The sequence below is a fragment of the Sinocyclocheilus anshuiensis genome, unplaced genomic scaffold (assembly GCF_001515605.1).
Source record: "Sinocyclocheilus anshuiensis isolate Anshui unplaced genomic scaffold, SAMN03320099.WGS_v1.1 scaffold248, whole genome shotgun sequence".
NCBI classification, from domain to species: Eukaryota; Metazoa; Chordata; class Actinopteri; order Cypriniformes; family Cyprinidae; genus Sinocyclocheilus; species Sinocyclocheilus anshuiensis.
The window spans coordinates 806,035-828,101 of NW_015555734.1; the positions used below are offsets into that span (position 1 = coordinate 806,035).

The 22,067-nt window shown below is 37.6% G+C and overlaps 1 protein-coding gene across 12 annotated transcripts in view; it reads left to right on the forward strand.

The window, feature by feature from the left end:
• The first annotated feature begins 1,440 nt into the window (after positions 1–1,440).
• LOC107673015 (histone-lysine N-methyltransferase ASH1L-like) overlaps positions 1,441–22,067 on the forward strand; it is a 25,864-nt gene continuing 5,237 nt past the window's right edge. For 2 of the 12 annotated variants that reach the window (XM_016466419.1, XM_016466421.1), the window contains exons 1-13: positions 1,441–1,730; positions 5,565–6,209; positions 6,946–10,453; positions 14,566–15,253; positions 15,357–15,460; positions 16,219–16,292; positions 16,762–16,807; positions 17,522–17,624; positions 17,778–17,880; positions 18,006–18,073; positions 18,239–18,417; positions 20,697–20,825; positions 20,934–20,988. In XM_016466419.1, the coding sequence (XP_016321905.1) occupies positions 5,739–6,209; positions 6,946–10,453; positions 14,566–15,253; positions 15,357–15,460; positions 16,219–16,292; positions 16,762–16,807; positions 17,522–17,624; positions 17,778–17,880; positions 18,006–18,073; positions 18,239–18,417; positions 20,697–20,825; positions 20,934–20,988 (5,528 nt within the window). In that variant the 5' untranslated portion in view covers positions 1,441–1,730; positions 5,565–5,738. Of the gene's footprint in view, positions 1,731–5,564; positions 6,210–6,945; positions 10,454–14,565; positions 15,254–15,356; positions 15,461–16,218; positions 16,293–16,761; positions 16,834–17,521; positions 17,625–17,777; positions 17,881–18,005; positions 18,074–18,238; positions 18,418–20,696; positions 20,826–20,933; positions 20,994–22,067 lie in introns of those variants that run through there. The other 10 variants (XM_016466420.1, XM_016466422.1, XM_016466423.1 and 7 more) reach the window with 10 other exon arrangements.

Below are 22,067 nucleotides of genomic sequence, written 5' to 3' on the forward strand. Positions count from 1 at the left end.
CAGCCTCCAAATACAGCAGGTAAACAACTTCCACTGAAATTGTATTGTTGTGAGTTACATTTTTGTTTAAAAAAATCAATGCACTTGGCATATTGTTGTAGGTATTAAAAGATAGGCCTATCTAAACAGTTGTTTTGGGGTTAAATTGATGTGATTTATAACGTGCAGTAATCAAAATATTAGATCTCACTTCGTTAATATCTCTACTCTTAAAATGAAAAGTGTTTGAATAAAAATATTAATAAAAATAAATACAAATAATTGTTACTCTGACACAAAATAAACTAAATAGGTGTCCTTTAAAATTGCTCGCAGAAGGTATCATGAGAAAGAAACAATAGCACTTTCATTTGGATGTAGATTACAATTGCTCTTTTTGTAATTCTAAAAGAGACACCATTTATTTTTTTAATGTCCTTGTTCTTCTCCCTTTTGCATGATGTCATTTCTGAGTTTCAAAATTACATTTGTGACTTAAATTAATCTATCAACACTTTTACTTTACTCAAATGAAGATGACATTTCAAACAGATAAGTATATATTATTGATCTGTTTTTTGTTATTAGGAAAATGTAATATTTGTCAAAGCAAGTGTGACTCAAAACCTGCTTAATTGTTTTGTATTTTTGCAAGTCAGTAAAATACTGAGATGAATTGCAATGCTAGCAGTTGGCACTCTCAAAGAGAGAAATGATTGATATAATTCACAACAACACGTTTGTAGTTTAAATATAGCATCCTCTATGCTTTCTACTTTTGAGTTTCAGCTGAGACTCACCTAAACCTGGCTAATAAACAAGAATTTGTCGATAGGCCTACTTAAAGCACAAATTGAACCTTTGTTATTGTAGGCTAGCTCTTGGTTGCAAATCCTTTTCCGATTTCGTAGATTATTGTATGAATTGAATTCCTACCATATTCTTAGTCTAACATGTACATTATTTGCATGTATTTAGGATTTTTTTAGTTTGTAAGTATCTATGAACTGAATTATGTTTGCACTACCACCTAGATCACTGGCAGTAAGTGCGCAGTTATGCCGTTTAATATTATGTTTCATGTTGTAATACACCGTAATGCAAGTAAAGAAAAGTCAAAAAATAGATGTTGGCAATAGATTTCATGGTAATTTGAAAACCAACAGAGTGCGAGATTTCCAGTGATGATTTGCCTGGATAATAGTAAATAAAATTCCAAAATATTAACTCAATCAATAAACAATAACCTTTTATCTTTAAACTGAACGACGCAGGTTGGCCCACAATTCAATTACATCATTGCTCATCATTTCAAAGTCGGCCATCTCGGGTTAGATCATTCGATATCATTTTCTAACACACACATGCGAACATCTCGTGTTATTGGTGGGTAAATTTAGCTCAAGTTGCAGGCATCAGCTCAGTAACCGAACATATACAGAGCATGGTCAGACTCATCGCTCTCCTCTGTCTCCCCTCATCGGTTTACTTGGGTTGTGGCTATTGGGTACACAATGTACGACCATGCTTTTGATGTAAAACAACTGCGCAAGAGACGAATAGAAACGGGGGCGAAGAGAAGAAGAAGGGGGGACGTGAGTATCGTGTGGTGTTGCACAATGTTCATCTTCATGGGTCCTTCGCTTCGCGCAATGGACACGCAACATCTCTCCATTTATCGTTTCAGCTCGTTGCGCACACTTGTAAATTAGCTGCTCCTTTTCTTGCGATACGTCCTCTTTGCAGCTCGGGTAAGTCATTTTTCATTTCGTGAAGCAATGTGGAAATGGTTGTTGTTGTTGTTGTTGTTTTCTCAAATCTCCGACGAGTTTTACAGCACATATTTTGGAGTGTACTACTCTCGTTGCTTAATAAAAATGTAATTCGAAACGGGGCAGTCATCTGTTAGGGCCTCGCGCATAAATACGCAACGACACTTTTTATCGTAAATATTCGCGCGTGCTGTATCGCATACTATTTGAGCTTTTCAAATAATAACGCAGTAAACAGCTCGAAATAGGCGATGATAGATTAGAAAGCTGGGTCGCGGTCTCCCTATCCTATTTTTGCCACTTCCCCGTTAACTTTTATATCGATTCTGCATTCGGTCTGTAGATAACAGGATCGTATTGACATTTGACGGTTTTCTTTTCACTAGAAAAAAAACTGTTTCTTTTGATTCTACCTATAGCGAGGGGAACAGTAACTTATTACATCCTACTTATTATGTTTAATCAATCAAGACCTATTCACTCTGCATTGACATACTGTGTTTGTCTGCTCGAGCGGCCAGCCAACTAAAACATTGTTGTCATAGACTCCTAATTATTTGTCCATATCTCTGTCATATTTTCATATAATGCTCTGGTTTTCTGCTATTTTTGGAGCACCCGGCTATATCTAGGTCACAGAGGAGCCTGTAGAATTTAAACAGCTTTATCCCCATTTTGTGTTTTCACATTTGGCAGATGGATTTGCGGGCAAATCACGGTCGATTCTCTGAGTTTGCCCAGAGAACCCTTAAGTCCTGTCAGGGAGAAAAGCTTTGCCAAATGAAGGGCAGTGCTCAGTGATGTCATCTTGTTTTGCTACTCTAATGCACTTCAGACTATTGTATGCTACTTTCACATTGTACCGATTAACAATATTTGACTGAATCAGCTTGACAAGTGAAACAGAGGAAGAGCTTAGCAGGTCTGCTTAACTGACAAACGCTGGTGTTAACCTGCCTATTGCTGTCTCATTGTACATAACAGGACAGAAGACCCCATTGGGTTGAACAGTATAAGATAACCGTTTGTAATGAGATAACATACATAAACTGAAACATAGTGAAACCTAATAACTTCCTGGAGACTCATTGCACTTGACGCTGAAGGGCCGGATTGAGAATACATTGGGTAAAGATCAATAAAACTGACACTGCAAAGAAAAATTTGGGGAAATGGGAGGGGAAGAACGAAAGGAAAATGCAGAATATTTCTAGATGACAAGAACAGTGATTTTCTGTTACGAGATTTTCGCGTGTTTGCAAAGATTTGTATCAGCAACACCAAAACAGATTTTTAAGGAAGAGCATATGGTTTTGATTTACGGGGAAACAGTGACTTATTTAACCGCTCAGTGTGGTCTGCTTTGGAAATATAGTGTAAAAGAGAGAGCTAATTATATACTGAAAGGAAAAATTATGAACAAAAATAGCCTAAATGAAATGGAAGTACACGAAAAAGGAAGAGAATGAAGGGATAGAAACTTGCTGATAGAGGGAACGTTGAAGCAGTACAAGAAAATGAATAATTATGGTAAATGTTTAAAAGTAGGCTTATGTCCCAGGGAGAGAAAGACCCTCAAACGTCCTTCTCACATTGCTTCTGAACTGTGCTACTAATAGCCACAGAGCTCCCTCTTCTGCTCTCTACACACACACATCATTGTACTTTGCTCTCTCTCCTCTCCTCAGGCCATTTTTCTTTTCAAGCGTTCCATTGGGATTGTTTTCTTAGCACCAAATCCTAAAGGAGGAGCTGAGAAGATTTTGTCTTCTTTATAAGAATTAGCAAAGACTGAAACAACCTGCAATAGGTGTTACTTTTACTAGCTAGAAACGGTTGCTAAAGCACTTCACAAAATGATTCACGACAGGAGATCAGGGTGGGAAACTTTACCTTATGGTTAGGCGAGATTGTATGAGTGAATAGAAAGTTATTGGAAGTTCTTTGACAGAGTCCAGGCGAAAACCCACAGATGGCTCAGGCTACCGATGCTGGGCTTTATTAGCGTGTTCCTCCCTGCAGCCTGGAGGTCAGCCGCCTGATTTTATGGGTCCCCTGTGCAAGTTAACGCACTGAGGTCATCGTGCAGAATCTTCCATAGAATGACCTCACTCTGTGTGGGAAAGCACCTGCCTTTCAGACAACTCAAAACAGAGTTTCAGCCAGCCTTTCGCAGTTGCTGGGGATTTTTATGTGTGTATGTCCCGAGGGAACTGGTCTATAGGAGATTAAGATGTTTCGTGCTCTTCATGTACCTTATTATGTAGGTTAAAAGATTTGTATTGTAGGTTAAGAGTTAACTTGAAAGTAGACACCACTTGGCTAACCTACTTCTCTTCACTGTTACTGTAAAGCTTCCTTTAGAGTTCAAATAATTGTAATTGATTCTTTAGATTTAAGAACTATACTTTGTTAGATAAAGCTATCTGGATTTTTTAAAGATGAAGTCTTCATTTCTATTGCATCATCACTCACCATGCTGCCCTTCTATTACACCAAATTTGGAAATATTCTGAACTGTTCCAACAGGGCAACAAATAGAGAAACCACAATCAAGCTGAAAATGTGCATGTCTTTGGGGAGCAGAGGGATCATTGCATTTCGACTCAGTTAAAAGTAGTAACAAGACATTCCTCCCTTCTACATTAAAAGTGAAAGGTTCCAGTTGAAAAGTATTGTCAAAGTTGTAGCAATAGGTTAGTTGATGCACCTCATTTTTATGAACTGCATGGTTTTAACAAACATTCCCTTTAAGATTGTTACCATTTTTATCACCTTAATGCAATCTGTTGATTGACCATACAGTACAGCAGTGCTTCTCAACCTTTTTGACTCCAAGGCCTCCCATTGTTCACAACAATATTGGAAGGCCCGAGACTCCTAGTTTCTGTAAATTAAATGGCAGGATTCAAAAAGTTTTAGAAATTTTTAAGTTTTAGAGTTAAGAGAAAAAAAGTTTTAAAATTAAGTTTCATCATGTATCCATGATTATCAAGACTGTGGGAACCCTGATTCTTCAAAGAAAATAAAATGAGTTAAGTAAAATACGAAATATCTTCTTGTAATATTTTTGTTGTTTTAGCTCATTTTAATTTTGAATTGTTTTAAGTCATCCTGCGGCCTCCTTAGAAGTTTGCTGAAGCCCTCTAGAGGGCCCTGACCCCTGTTGAGAACCACTGCTGCAGACCAAAAAGCTGTTACAGCTTGTACTAAGTCATAGTTTAATGCTAAATTTGCAAATATTTATTATAAATATTTTACATGACAGTACACATTTTTGAATTTAGTTGCAATCAAACATAGTTGAAAACATGCCGAACAGATTAATCCAAAAGAATTACTCTATGCATACTTTTTTTTTAGTTCAGTAATCTTGCATTGTGACAATTTAATTTTATGTTTTAAAGATAGAGTATAACATGTCACACTGCAGGACGTCTACTTTCTAAAAGTATTTCTTGTCAGCTACTCAATAACTAATTCCATTAGCATCTGAATCGGCCTGTTCAGAGCCAGCTGCACATGCTTTGATAATCCATGCCTCTAAATTGAGCACTAAGTATTTGAACTGGTAGTCAGCAATAGCTCAGGTAACTGGACAGTTGAGTATAAAGTTGCAGGCTTTTTTAACAAGAGATGTGTTTTGATCTGGGTAAATGTTGAAATATGTAGCATTTTCTGGTGTACTGCCTGCATATCTAATCTTCTCACTATGTGGTGAGGTTTTCCTATGAAAATGTCACATATTATGTGATACACTGTGAGTAAACTGTGACTAATGTTCTTCTCTTTCTTGTTTTTACTTTTTTATAGCCCCTTCCATGGTACCAATACCTTATTACTCTCTCAAGTCAAGTGAGATGATAGAAGAGTATTAAATAAGACTGAAAAACATAACATTTCCTCATAAGCTGAACATTAATTATTGACAAAACTTTGACCATCAAAGTACTTCTCCCATTTGCATCTACTACTCTGAAAGTTCAAATGGATAAGAAAAGGCAAAAGACAACAGAAGACAGGAAGAAGATGAGAAAACTCAAAGAGGCTGAACCAGAAGCTTCCTCAAAGAGTGTTACCAGTGACGTTAAGCAGCAGCAGCAGACTAGTCTGAGGGAGTTAACAGATACAAAGTCCGACCAGTCAGATGGAAATTTAAGAATGAAGATTGGGGTTGGAGCGAAACGGACAAAGAAGCCCCCAAAGAGCCTTGAGAACTTCATATGCAGGCCCACAATCAGAATCTCTCAGAGGCTTGCACATGGAGATGGACATAGTTCATGTGGAGGTGAAGTCTCCAGTCCTGATATCAGAGTGGCCAAGCAGTCACATCGCGAGATTCAGAAAAAAGATAGGAACGATTGCATTTCTCCAAAAGCATCTACAAGGCTGAGTGTCCCACTTCCCACATCATCCAAAAAAGCTGACTCTAAACCAGTCATTACAGCCTCTAAAAAGGTAAGTCTTTCTCAGTTCTTTTCTTTATTGCTTTCATTTTTTCCCCCAGTTTATATATAGTGGCAAATGCTTGTTACTATTTTTGTCTGTATCTTTCCATTTTTAGCCACCAGTGGTTTGACATTTTTTATCTATTTTTACATCCCTTCATTTTATCACGTTGTCTCTGTCTTTTTTGCTCACTCAGATCTTGTTCTTTTTTTTTCTTTTTTTTTTACTGTCGTTCTCACTCTTTTTGTCTCCCTCTCCCATACACTGAAAAATATGTAGCTGGAGGTCCTTTATCTGCACTCTGTTATTCATTTTTGTTGGTTCTTATGACCTGCAAACAGTTACTGGAAAGTCTCAAGCTAAATGTATTCCTCCCATTTGTTTTATTTTTGCTCAAATGTCATGTGCCATGTCCTTCTGTCTCATTCACCCAGATTCTTCTAAAATCCTCAGATCATAGTACCATGGAGTGGTTACACAAAAAGAGTATTAAATAAAAAAATTAAATTAAAACCTTTTTTACCATGACTCTTAGTGATGTGTTATTATAAAATGTCAGTGAAATTAAGTCAAAGTCTGTCAAAGTCATCATCTAATGAAGCCTGTCAAATTTCCTCAAATTTATAGCTACTCCAGACTGGCTTTGATTTAATTTGACCGGACATCCTTGAATGACCTGAATGACTGAATATCTTCAAACATTTCCTGATGAATTCTGGTCAGCACATGTCCTCTCTTCCAACAGGCTCCATCAAAACACATGAGGAAGACTGACTCAAAGTCATTATTAACATCAGATGGACCTTCGTATGCAGTTCAACCACAGACAGATAGCAAAGTACCACTTTCAGATAAGATAACCTCCTCTACATTGCTGAAGCAGACATATTCACCTCCAGCTGTCCCTTCTCCACCTTCCTCTTTACAACAGAACTCCAGTCCACAAGACAGCACCCAAGTTTTAAATGCTCAAAAAGAGAAAGGTGAAAATCTCCCAACTGGAGAAGCAATGACCTCCTCCCTCAGTTCACATGGTTCAAATGATATGATGCTAAATGCTCAGACATCTCAGCAGTCTTCTTCCAGTATTGAAAATGACAGAGAAAGCACATCGTTTCCAATATCATGTAGTGAGAATTTAGGAAAGCAAACTCCCTGCCCTCCAAAAAAGAGTAGAATCAAGGAAAGTAATGTTGACAAGGTTTTAAATGCAACAGAGAAAGAATATAGAGATTCTGCATGTTCCAAAAACATGAGTAGCACCATAACTATCAGTAGGAGTAAGGAAAATGGTTTATTGCATCAGCAAAGTCCCTCTATCAAGACACCATTGCTCCTTACTGCTTCAGATAAATCTGCTGAATCAGCAACTCCTGAGAACAGCACTTGTATGCCAGAGTTACTGGAGAGCAGAGGAAGGAATAAGTATAATGAAAGTGAAGTCATAGATGATTCCAGAAAGATGACTATGGAACCTACCCAAGCTGTTGCTGTCCAGCCAAAAGATGGCAGCAGGGTGGGGCAAATCACTGACAAGAATAAGAAAAGAGCTAGGCATAGTTCAAACCAAGACGAAGATGTGCAGTGTTCCTCTCAACCCTCTGGGTGTGCAGATTCTCAGTTTAACAGTTCCGTTCCAAGTGATGAGCCACCTTTACATCCAAAACAAAACATCATATCACAGAAGAAACAAAAAGCTGTTCAGATGACAAAGATGGAAAATCCAGGCGAGAAGGTGGATCTGGTGAAGACCGCCAATGTTAGTTCCACTGCCTGTAAAAAGATACCACAAAAATCAAACCTTAAAAAAATCCCTTCCATTAAGTCGTCAAAGGCGTTGTCATTGCAATCAAGACAAGCTGGACAACCTCCTACATCTAAACAACTACAAAATGTATCACCCAGATCAGAAACCTTTTCCTTTGAGCCCCCTCCTAAGAAAAGGGGTCGTCCAAAAATTACCAAGTTGGAAAAGACTCCTCAGGAAAGTAAGTCTCAAAAGTCATCGACTAAATTCCCCATACTTGAAGATGCAAATGTCCCTGATCCAGAGAATGGCCTGAAACTCCCAAAGCCAACTCGCAAAACACTAGGTCATCCCAAATGTTCCTCCACTGTCCAGAAAAAGAGATCTAAATCACTAGACTCAGCATCTGGGAAGAAGGGTGCTGCAGGAAAACTCAAACCCTCTTTGTCTAAAGCTAGAGATGCTCAAATCAACCGCAAACGAAATAGGTTGATAATGAAGACAATTATCACAAATATCAATAAGATGAGAGTGAAGAAGAAGGATAAAGTACTCACACAGTTTCTTTCAGGGCAAAGCCAAAGCTACAAATCTGATTTTGCTCAGAAAGACAATGAAGGTGATGCTGATTGTTCAGTTTCAGATGGAACACACACTTTATCCTCACTTGTTACCTCTTTTGGAGGAAAATTTGGTTCACAAATTAATATCAGCAAACGTGGGACTATCTACATAGGAAAAAGGAGAGGTCGTAAACCTAAAACTCAAAGAGAAACTTCTGGCCAAGACTCTGAACAAGTTATGGGTCAAAAGTCTCAGCAAGTCTTGGCAGAATCTTCTAATCAGTTGAACTCTTGGTCCACCTCTGATGAACACAGCCATTCATTTGATGGCCAGTCTGCTTTGGGCAGCTCTCCTTATTCTTTTAAACATCTTGTGTCCCCTTCGCCCACTTCGTCCCCTTCTTTACAAAGAAAGCTTCATCTTGGCAACCGTGAATATGATCAACGTTCTGCTCCAAAGGTAACCAGTTCCCAAAGGGTTAAAGCAGTGCAAGAAGAGAAATCGAAACTTCCTTCCTCCTCGCAGTCTTCACCATCCCCTTCAGCCACATCCCAGTTAGGCTCTGTAAGGATTCAAGACCGCAGAACTACACACCTTGGACGATCAGTATTAATGGAGAAAGAAAGACTCAAATACAAGTGCCAAAAAAAAGCTCATAATTGTTTTAGCCATGATAAGTTTAGGAGACATCAACACAAATGTAAGAAAAAGTATCTTCAACTCAGGGCCAAAAGGCAAGACCCAGCCTTTCTGGCAGAGATTGAGGAATTAGTGGTCAGACTTAGTGAGATTCGTATTGTGCATCATATCTCATCACGAGGGTGTGGGGATGAAGCAAAATCTGGAAGGAAGAGTGGGAAAGGAAAAGCTCATCCTCACGTTCTTCAGTGTCTACCACAAAACCTTCATCATCCAGCTATGTTTCAAATCAACTTCAGTGGTTACTACTCACCTCAGTCAGACTTTTCTCGTGACTCTCTGCATTATGTTGGAATGGCAGATTTTAAGAGGAACAATGGGTGTCCCTCACAACCAGGTGAACATATTGTCACACATTGCCCAGTAGTGCACAAACTTGGCTTCCCACTGTCAGGAGGTGGTTGTTACCACTCGCCATACAAAATGCCACTCTCTACTACTTCATTTGGTTTTGGACTTTATAGAGGATACCCTCCATCTGCAACTATATACCCTTCGTCACCCTTTTTACCTTCTTATGTGCACCCCTACTCCAAAAATCCAATTTTAAGCCCATCAAAGTTCCATAAAAGGAAGCACAAGTTTCTGAGACGTGATTCTCTACTTTGTGGCGGGATGCCACAGGGGACCTATGCTAATGTAACATCTCATTCGCCTGACTGGTTCAATAGAAATAGCTGGCAACGAGAAGACAACGGAGAGCAGGCTAGAGATAAAAGGTTTGTGGATGATAGACTTCGAGAAAGAGACGGAATAGAGGGTTTACTAGGACAAAGTAAGCTCAGAAAAGACCATTTCAGAAGGGGTCCACCCTCAAATCCTCCCTGCTCTTCCTCAACACCCTCAAAACAAGCAGACAAACACAAAACTTCACCACTTTCATATATAGGACTTGCACATCTGAGACCGATATCAAAAGTTAGGTGGGCAGAGCATCAGCAGCCATGGAGGTGGAGAGAGAGCACACAGGTAGAGCCGGGGAACAGGGTTTTAAACCAAGAAGCTGAGTCAGGGTACCAGGAGGATGATGATGAAGGTGATGAAGACCTGCCATCACCTCCCCTAGCAGATAGAGCCATCCATCATCACAGTTTCCTGAGGAACCCCAACCTTGCTAGTAGTGCGTACAGTCGAATGACAGCTCAAATGAGTGTTGGTGAAGTTCGGTCTGCTTCAAGGAACTTAATGAGACCTGGAGGCTCATTGATGAAGGATTGCTCAGCTGGAGGCATAAGAACATCAGGTGAGATGGCATGAGATTATTTTTTGTTTGCATGTAACAAACAACCATCACTGCTCAGGTGACATTCTACAGAACATATTATTTTTTGAGGGTGCAATCTAAAAATAATTTAGTGTTTGGCATTGAAAAGTTCAGTTGTAACATTCAGTATCCTTTTGTTCCTATTAACTAGGTGAGAAAATGCTTGGAATGCTTGTAGAAATAATTACAGACTTTGAAGAGTGAAATAAGACTATTTTATTACAGAATTGAGAGTCTATGGTCTTATTTATCTCCCGCTGTTTTACTAGTTAGGTACCAAAATGGAGCTCGATTTTGCTCTGCATGTAATTGGCTACACAGATTTTCCTTGGCAGGGAATCTGTTTAGCAGTCCACTGAGAGGTATATGGTCTCTCTTGTGTGTAAATATTGTGAAGCATTAGCTCTACACATTATGTGGTATTCTGGCATTGATGTTGCTATCATTATGCACTTGTTTTGTGTTATGTACTCTTAGATAGTTGTTTGATGGAGTGATGTGTGAGGGAACTGCAAAATGTGTGTGTGTTTTTAATGTCTCTATGTATGTTATCTCATTCTATCATGTGTCTGTGGCTCACAGTCCACAGTAGCACCGGTGGAAAATGTGATTTATTGCCAAGTTGAATAGAATTTGATATTTGTTTTTACCACAGATAATTGTATTTGACATGAAACAAAGTGTGAATCAATGCTTAAGTCTTTTCTCTGCAAATACACACCTTTAGAATAAAAAGAAATGCATATTTGGCTAATTAGCATTCCTGAAAGCATATGGTAAGAAATAAATACCAGCATGCGAAGAACTTCTCACAGCAGGAAGACTGGGACATTTGGTGTTGTGTAGTGTGTGGTGTCTGCCTGTCTTTGTGGATGCAGCTTTTACTGTTTAAGTACCAGCCCATCAGGGGCGCTTTTTCTGAGGAAGAGCCAGACACACACACAAAAATTGTAAGAGAAAGTAGCATTCATTTTTCTAAAGCAACACTCTCGAACAGCCTTCAGAGTGCAGCAATATTTTTTGCAGTCCTTGAGCTCATCATGTTCACATCACTGAGGTGCAAAATACAGGCGAAATGTCCCAGCGATGCCTTCATGTCACCGTGAATGACTGATAACCTTGTCAGTTGGATGATTCCTGCTTGTCATTATCATCACTATGATTGGCTAATTACTCTAAGCGATAGTGCCTGCCTATCATGTTTGCATCCAGTCTGTGAATTGGACTCAATGAGTCAAACTAATGCATATCGATGTGCTAATTACAAAGTTAAAAGCTCATTTACTTGGACATCTCCACTTTCGGTCACATCTGAATCGAAGTTAACTTGAAATGATGATCTGTGAGTAACAAGTATTTTGTTACTGGTTGCTTGTTGATAGTCCCTAACTGTCAAGGAAAAATGAATCTGGAACATGAATTTTCATAGTACTAAAAACCAAACCCAGAGAGGGGTTTTTCTTCTCATTTCAGAAGTCTGTGTCACTCCTGCCTATTAACGCCAAAAAAGGCAAACTGCCAATCATGAAGCCGATTCTCAACAAAAATGTTTTGTTTTTCCTGATTTCCTTAAGGAAATACCAGTTCTTGCAAGGAAGTAAAAGAATAGTGTTAACATTTCTGTTAACATAATCTTAGATTTTAGGTTTAGATAATGAATTGCTTCATTAGAACCACTTTGCTTTTATTTAATTTCACTCACTAGTCTAGCACACAAAATCAACACTTTCTGGATATAAATGCCTGGATATAAACTAAGGTACTACAGGGATTTTCATAGTCTGTATCACTGAGCAGCCTAGTTCTTGCACTGGTTCTTTTTTTGTCATGCTGACTCTGTATTTTCAGTGGGCATGGATTCAGATAGGGTATCAAAATTGCTTTTACATTTCAGTGAGGTATGAAAGTGCTTATTTATAAGTGTAAACAAGCTTTATTTTTAATACTTGACATTTGAGTATTTCTGTAAAAGGGAACTACCCAGATTTCTGCTATACATTTAACCGTTATGAATTATATGCTTATTCTGTCATGTTCCTGCCAAAGAATTTCCATTTAAGACTCTGCCATAGACCTTCTGTCAGCCTGTGGCCAAAACAGTCTGTTTGATTTGGAAAGGGTGAATAAGAAAAAAGCAGGCATTCAGCAGCGGTAAGGACATGTGGTGATGCTAGTGGAAAGGACGAAATCTGAGCATGGAAATGTACAAGTGAAATGTGAAAAATTATTGACAGAAATAATAGGGGAAAGCAAGGAATGTTTTTTTAAGCGCAAGCGAATAAATGGCAATAACACGTTTTGTAATCAGAGCCAGATGTGCCCTAAAAATGCCACTCTTGTGTATTTACTCTGCCTCAAAATGTTATTAAAACTGAGTATATCTGATATATCAGACGTTAATGTGTCCACACACTTTCTTTCAGAGCTGATGGATGTTTTTTGTAGTCTAGGTTTGGCTGTCATCCAGAGACCAGAAATAGCTCCTTTGTAGATGCTTGTGGAAACAACTACATAGGTCATTTTCTTTTCTTTTTTCACCTTTTTCTATCTTTTTGTGACTTTCTTTCTTCTTTCCTTTTTGTCTCTCAGATAATTTTTAGAGGGATAACAGCGATGTGATGTTAACCGTATTATACAGCTTTTATTCTCACTGCCTGTCTTTGTGTCAGATGTGTTATTTATCACTATAATAAAGTCCGTTCAAGAACACACCCTTTCTTCATCTCACGATCGCTGTGCTGGAGATCCAGGGTATGGCTCGCTGTGGAATGCACTCCAGTAGGGCTCTGTGAAATTGATTTAGTGTTGTATCTAAATTAGCAGTACTGGTGGAGGAGAGTGGAATTTGCAGTAAAGGAGTGAATACTGGCAGTATAATTCCCACGGTTTTCAACACTTTCATGAGCAATAGTGCTGTCTCACAGGTTCTCCAAATTTTAGTACTGGTTTAGTTAGAAAGATGCTTCATGATGATGACTTAGTTTTGCTCTTCTTTGGAAACAGGAAGGAAACTTTCCTTCTTTTAATTCCATCACTGTAATTGTCATTTGTACCAACAGTAATTGCAATCATTGTGGTATAATTGTAATTACAGTTCATCTGTATGCTGTGTTTAGACGGTGTCCAAGGTTGTTGAAACGTTCTTGCTTGGTATTGCAATGGAAATATAATTTTGCAGTGGGGATGTGGGCAGACTGCATGAAATCTGAACTTGATTGAACACTGGGGGGTGAATGCACTAAATTAGTGGCTCTCAAACTGTGCCTGTGCTCTATATGCACAAAAACCCATGACATTAACAAAATCTTTAAAAGAAAGATGTTCATTTTATTCAAATAGTTATTTTTCCATGTTTATTTCTGATTACTTTAGAATTCTGTTAATTAAATGTATATAATATATAAATGTATGCATACACAGTGGAAGACTTGTGCATCTCTGCGAGTCTACATTAATGAGACAGAGGAATGAAATTGTTGGAATCACTTTAATAGATGATGAACGATAAAAACATTGTCAGCCAATCAGAATCCACTCAACTTTAAAGAGTGCAAGCATTTAAAGTGAATGACGCTTAATAAATAAAAAATAATAAACAGTGTTATCGTTGGTTGGTGTGGATGCAAATGCAGTTATCGTCATAGTTATCTTTATAGTGTGAATGGGCCTTTATTCACATACTGCATTTTTCAAAAAAAAAAAAGTCCTTTCTATGTAACAGGTTCTCATTGTAGATGTTATTTGTGAAATTCTGCCGGTTTTAAAAATCCAATTCAGGAATCTAAATCCCAGTTGAGAAGTGATGCTGTACAGTCCTTATAAAATTTGCAAGATTGCAGGGTGCTGCATCCATCACAACTTAGCACTCAGAACTGACCTGAAATCCAAGGGAATTGCATCATGGAAGTTACATTCAGCACAGCTATTTGGTCATTTGGGTATTAACTGATTTACATAATTCCTTTGGTGAAACTGGTTCTAGTGTAGACAATGTGTGCAAATTAAAGATGCCATCAGTGGGTGCAGTTAATCCTTAGTGAATTTCCCCCATGTGATTGCTTAATGCTTACATCTTTACTTTTCTATTTCAGAGAGTTTCCAGCCTGGCGGTTCACTCTTCTCTGAGCACTATCCGCATGCCAGTCCCTCTCTTAATGAAGGACAAGAGAGAGGAGGAAAAGAGAAAAGACCCAACATCAGCAGAACACACTTTCAGACCAACGATATCAGGCCTTTTTCCTCTTGTACTGCGACCAAAGTCAGCCTTTCTCATTTAAATAAAACTAAAAATGCAATTCCAAACAAGAGTAAACTGAAACATGTCAAAAAGCCTCTCAAGAAAAAGAATCCCAAAGGTCAAGAGGTCACAGGAAGTGAGGTGAAGAGGAGAGGACGAGGTCGACCAAGGAAAAACCCTGCACCATGCTTTTCTCCACCTTTACCTGCCACACCTTTACATCATGAAACCACGGAGTGTCCTGCAAAATGTAAAAAAGGAGATGACTATACAGTACTCAATGCGACTGAGTCCATGGCTCAACATGAGAAAAGGAAAAGAAAGAAAAAAAGAGATGAAACAAAGAGCAATGATGGGCAGGTAGATGAAGGAAAAGACTCCGCTCTGAGCCAAGAGCCCTCACAATCGCACATCGACACATCCTCACCTTCCCAGGATCTAGCAGTGTCTGTAAACAGCCAATCAGAGAAGAGGTCTGACGTGGCAACTGAAAAGAAATATGAGTGGGCGGGGCTTTACTCGGATGCGTATAAAAGCGAGAAGTGAGGGAGCTCTTACATATTTATAAACAAGTATTAAGAATATTTGTTTAAATGCAGCCTTTATTTAGAGAGCTCTTGACAAATCCTCTGTCTGTTTGTTTAGTCCGCACAACCCCACGAGTCTGTCCTCTCCAGTACACACAGACTGCCTTGACTATGATCCTGAAGAACATGAGCACGTTCTACTTCCTGCACCTATACACGTAGGTAAGTTTGTGTATGTGTGTGTGTGTGTGTGTGTTTATTGGGGTCATTTGGAGGTCACTGTAAAAGTTGAACTGAAAAAGTGTTCTCTGTCAGTCAGTAATGAGCTGGAATTAAGTCCAAACTTGATTTCTTGGTTCAAACACACAAGTGGTATTTGAAGTGGGAGGGGCCACTGAAAAGCTCGTTATGATGTCATGGCATGGCAATGACTTTGCTAATGAATAATGATGAGTAATAATAAATAAATAATAATCAATTAATATTAATTGAGCTGACATTTCTAGATAACCTTACATTCATGGTAAAAAAGAAATTGCATCAAATCAGTATAGCAATGATTTCTGAAGGATCATGTAATGTATTATGATTATTGAGTAATGACTGCTGAAAATTCAACTTTGCATCACAGAAATAAAATACATTTTAAAATATATTAAAAATATAAAAACAGTTATTTTATATTGTAATAATATTTCACATTATTATTATTTTTACATTTTTTTTTGTTTGTTTTTTTTTTGCTCAAATTAATGCAGCCTTGGTGAGCATAAGAGACTTTTTTTCAAAAACAAAAAAAATCTTACCAACCTAGAGCTTTTGAACTCCTCAGTAATTTGCAATCTTTCTATTCTCTAAGTTTAAGTGTGCAGATATGTATGGCATTAGTGTGAACTTTTTACACCTCTCAGAATAGTTTAAAATAGAGGGAGCGATAAAGAGAAGAATTTCAATACATTCATAACCTGTGTGTGTGACAGGAAAGTATCTGAGGCTGAAACGGATTGACTTTCAGTTGCCCTATGACATATATCGACTCTGTGCACAGGAAAAGGTATTTTTTAAATTATTTAAAAAAACATAAAACATGAATGGTCTGTCATTATTTGTTGGCCCTCATGTCATTCCATAAACCTATATGTCTTTGTTCTGCAATAGAAAAGGTGGAATTTTGTCTAACTTCCCTTTTCCATAAATACACTTATGTACACTTAATTAGACAAAATCTACCTGAGCTATGAAGTGCGATAATTTTGTGCGAGGAACCTTAAGTCTAAATTATTTGCTGAAAATCCTTCAGTGTAGATCTTGAATTTCATTCACTATTGTGCACATTCAAAAATGGTCCGTCACAATTGGTAACAAGACATGTGAGAACCAGTGATCACTGGGTCATGGGTCATCGGTTGTTGGAGGTTTTGAATGACATTAGGATGAGTAATTGATGAAAATTTAAATTTTTGAGTGAACTATCCCTTCAAATATTTCGTACAATAATCATGACAATCTCTGTTCCAATACAGCGTCCCAAAAAGTCACGAAAGACCCCACGAAAGACGGCCCCATCCAGTGAGTAGACTTACCTGCTAATTTGTGTAAGCGTGTTTGTGTGTATTTGCATGTGTCTGTGTTTGTGTATGTAGGTATAAGAAAGGCCTAAATCAATAAATAAACCATTTCAGTCACAGGTCTGTATGGAAGTCTATTTGTGCCACATAACAAAAAAAAAATCATGCTATGGTAAATTATGATTGGCATAAAAAGTCGAAATTATGACAAACTAAATCATAATTCTGAGATAAAAAGTTGAAATTATAACATACTAAATCATAAGATTAAAAGTTATTATTATGATATAAAAGTTGACAAAAGTATTATCATTTACTGTGTCAATTATGACGATCAATTTAGACTTTTTTTACATAATTATGACTTTTTCATCATTTTATCATTTTATCTCATAATTATGACTTTATATCTCATAATTTGTACTTTTTTCCCTCATAATTATTCTTTTTTATGTCATAATAATTTTCCAAAGCATTTTTTTCTTATGTGTTAGAAATGGGCTTCCATATGTCTGGAGCAATGCAAACACAAAAAACTAATCAATACAGAATGTGAAGCTCTTGAACTGCCACTTGGCCAATCAAATCTGATTACTGGCACTGACTACTGTGTAATATTACATTTAAAATGGCTTTGTTCTCTGAAGTAAGTGTGTAGAAGCAATTCATATTGTGTAAACATATTCTTCTTTGTTTCTTGCTCTGTCTCTTTGAGATGGATCTGTTGATGTAATGTCTCGCACTCAGACCGAAGACAGTTCCTGTAAACATCAGAAGCTCAGTGTGACTCGTGACTGCATTTCTGAAAGCCTTAATAGGTAAATAAACACACACATACACAAGCACATTCATCATTTATTGCTGAATTTAAAGTGGAGATAAATTCTCTCAGGCTGTTTGGCCACTTGGTTTCAATTGTTTAGTCCAAAACTGATTTTATGCTATCCCATAACCTTTTTTTCTTATCTTAGGAATGTTAGCGCTAGACCTAATACAGAAGAGGTTGAAAAAGAAATGAGTGAAACAGACATTGATAATAATCTTCCCAATCAACCTGACCCTCCCAAACAGCAGGTATAAAGCATGTTTAGACTTCACTACTAATTCCATTACAACATGCCTGAAAGTGACTGCATCATTGTGAATTAGTTTAAAACACATGGTCAGTTTGGTCACGTTGCGAATGACTTTATCTGCAGGAGAAAGGCAATGATGCTGAAAATATCCCCTCCCCTCTCCTGATGATGCCCTTGCCTTGTGAGGAGAGGCAAGAACACACATAAACACCGACAATAGCATTTCTATACCCAATAGCATAGCTCACCCTCTTTATGTTTATGCTCTTCTCTTACTTGTACACTCATATTTCTCATTATCTTATACTCCTTACATTTGTGCTTACATCTTTGATTTGCTCTTATTCCACTGATAGGAGCTTTGTCTTGGAACATGGCATTTTTCTGGTGAGAAACTATGAGAAAATGAGAGACAGACAGGCATTGCTCCTGAGGGAGGAGGTGACCGAGCGAGAGGAAGGAAACGAAGAAGATAGAGGGAGCAGCCAGAAGGGGGATCAGAAAGGGGATCTTGAAGACACCAGCACTAAGTCAGGTCCAGCAGTGTGTATAGCTGTAAAATGTGTGTGTGTGTGTGTGTGTGTGTGTGTGTGTGTGTGTGTGGTGTCACATTGTTCTTAGCTATTAAAGGGATAGATGACCTGAAAAAATTATTATATTTCAATCTACTTTGACTCTTATTAATTGTGCAGGCTGCTGTGTCTTTAAAGGGGTCATGAACTGGCTTTTTTTTATTATTTTATATTGTTGTCTGAGGTTCACTTATGACGTTCGCCTGGTTTTTAGATTCAAAAACATCAAAATCATTAAGTAATAGGTTTTTATGGGCGTGCCACATTGAAAACTTGGAAGTGTAAATGCCCACTGCTATGATTGGATAACATTTTTGCATAGTAAACTAACTTTCTGTGTCAGTTTGACAAGCTACGTCTTTCATAGTTGGAGCCTTTTGTGACTTTTGTTAGACATGTACACATAATCAGGACCTATCAAGCGATCTCAAACAAAGCAATAGTGTGGAGGCATTGTTTCACCTATTTATTACGTCATTCATAGGCACATTCCAGGATCTGGCGTTCACTGGGCCTGGTGTCAATAAAAGCTTTTATTTCAGTAACAAGGATGTTTTGAGTTCTGAAACTAGCAGGATATTATTCTTTTAGTACGATGATCTCTTATATATCAAAAGCTCAAGTAAAAGATAATTTCTCAATTTATGACCCCTTTAAGACTCTTCACATCTGCAACAAGCACATGCTGCACTTTTACTCACAAACTGCGAGTTTGCTGTTCAACATAGTTCCCTTGTGATAAAGAAGTGCGCTTAATTGCATCGAATGTGCACTTGTAGTGTACTTCAGCTTTCAAATTTTACTTTGAAGTACATTTGAACTCACAGTTTTAATAATCTTTTGTTGTGCTTTAAAGAAGTACACTTAATTTGATGTGTTGACTAACATAAGGCACATTTAAAGTAGTTGATTATAATTTTAGCTAATGTGTTATTTGATATTACAGTTATACAGTATATTCTTAAAATGTACTGAATTGCAACTTCATCATTACATATTTGTGATTACAAATATATATTTGATTACATGACATAAAAGAATAGAAATTACTTAAGTATTTAATTACTTAATTAAATTAAGTATTTTTAGTTTAACATATTTATATACATAAGTCTTATCTAAGTGGGCCAAAGAAGCACTCTAAAGTTAAATTTAACACGTTTAATACATTTAAACTATAATACATATTAATTTAATTGAAATGAACACAATGAAGTGTCAGAAAACATTGCATTCAGTTTGCACTTAAGTATATTCCTTTAAAGTATATTATTTCTGTATTAAGTACTCATGAAGTATGTTGAAGTATACTTCTTTTTCATTTGGGTTCCCTTTATCTTTCAGTAACAGGTTCTGTGTGAAACGTGCAGGTCAAATTGTGTAAAGATCAGACTTGTTAAAAAGTATTTAGAAGAGAAAAATAAGTATCTATCCAGATTTTACCTTAATATGGGCCAAGTTTCTGAATACCAAATAGATAAAACTTTGCACCATGTCCATCTGTCTAAGGTGTTTCCCTGCCTGTGGCCCTAGATGCTTGCCAGTATCTTTGGAAAATGGATGGATGGCCATTATGTATTCGAGTTGCAGAAGTACAAATCAAGTCATTTTATCTATAGGAATTTTTAGCATTATAAACTCTTAAAAATATCCAGCAATTAATCCCTCATGAAATGACTTGTTTAATATTATTAATTTTAAGCTTTTGGCTGAAGTGTATTTGTTTGTCAGGAAGGCTCACCTTAACCTAACCGTATGTACTAGTGCTACCAAAGTACATTTACATTAAGTAGGACAGTCTGTTTATAGCGCTTTTTGTGACCTGAGGCGGTTTCTTGATGAAGAACATGGCATCAACTATTCCTCCTCCTCTCCTCTCCCTCCTTCACGCTCAGCGGGCTGTAGCTGTGGAGCAGCTCCCAAAACCACCTCAATTCTATTTCCACTCAGCATTAGTGAGAAGGTCAGAAGAGGACATGTGGTTAACGGCTAGCGTAGCTGGCACGTACAAGCTACTGTGTCCCGTTGAGTTCATGGAAAAAGTGTATAAAGTGCATTCCGATTATTGCACTTAAAATAAAGATGACAGACTATGAGAGACTTCAGATTACAGTCCTTTACTAAATGTGCATTGAATAGTCTGTGAGTTGATGGCTGCACATTTTTCAAATGTGTGTATCATGTACGTGTAATAAGACAATATTCGGTGTGTGTAAGAGGATGTGTGTTCTGCACATTACAGACCAGCGCCTGACTCACTCGAGTCCACAGTCAGAAAACAGGGAGGGAGACGAGGAGGGGAGAAGTGTACAGAGCAGAAACCTCACGCAAACACTCCAGGGGATCTATGACGTCATTGTCAGTCACAAGGGTACGTCTGTTGATTTTATTAATAGAGACGTGTTGCAAAAGAGTGAGACAGAGGATCAGTGTGAAGACCAGCACAGCTGATCACTCTTTCTGTCATTTGTGTTTTTAGGGTCATCTGGACAAACCCTCGCCTCTCCACTGCTGAACCTGTGCTCCAGGAAGAGGTTTGTACGGATGTGTGTGTGTCTGTGTGTGCTTTTCCACTCACCAGTGTTGTTTACTCAGCGGCTCTCCTACTGTTCTCTTCACAGTCTTCAGATGATTAGAGAATCAGGGAAACTGGGAGTTAAAACCTCTTCCCACTGGCAGCTACAGTAGATTGCAGAATGTTCTTAAAGTGACGATGTGGTGATGATCATATTTAGGGATGTCAATTGTCAGTATTGATTAATTAATGTTAATGCTGCAAAAATTTGATTAATGTATTTAAAGAATGAAAACATTTTCTTTCATTAATACATTCCCAGTCTAATGTACTTTAATGCATTTATATTTAGCAATTTATTATCCATTTATTATCATTAAAATTAATGTTGATAGAAAATACAGATATACTCCAATGGACTATAAAATATTTTGGACAGTACTTTTTATTTGGAACTTTAAATTCAACTTATTACACAGAAGGAAGTTATCTGGTTTTATTCAACTCCTGCTTCTGATTGGGGTCAATCATGGTTTAGAATTTTAGAGTGGCACCTGCCATGGCCAGTTAAATTTAGGAGGCCATTCACCTGGACACGCCCCTATCTTTAAGGAATAGTTCACTAAAAAATTTAAATTCAGTCAGTTGCCAGTTGGTGTCACCAAACACACACAGATGAACCATGAATTGCTCCTTGGTATTGCTAGTCGGAGACAGATGATACCAATCATTCAAAAGTTTGTGGTCAGTAGGATTTTTAATGTTTTTGAAAAAAGTATCTTGTGCTCACCAAGGCTGCAATTATTTGATTGAATTAAAAAAAGAAAGAAAGAAAAAACAAGAAAAAAAAACTCTTTTTCGGATGTAAGCGTCAAAACAATGCCCTACCGTATTGCAACGCGTCAAGCAGTCAATACAACACAGTCAAGAATAACTTAAAGGGGTCATATGATGCTTTTTTAAAGATCATTATTTTGTGTATTTGGTGTAACAGAATATGTTGACATGCTTTAATGTTCAAAAAACACATTATTTTTCAAATACTGTACATTATTGTAGGTCCTATATGCCCCGCCTCTCTCAAACGCTTCGTTTTCT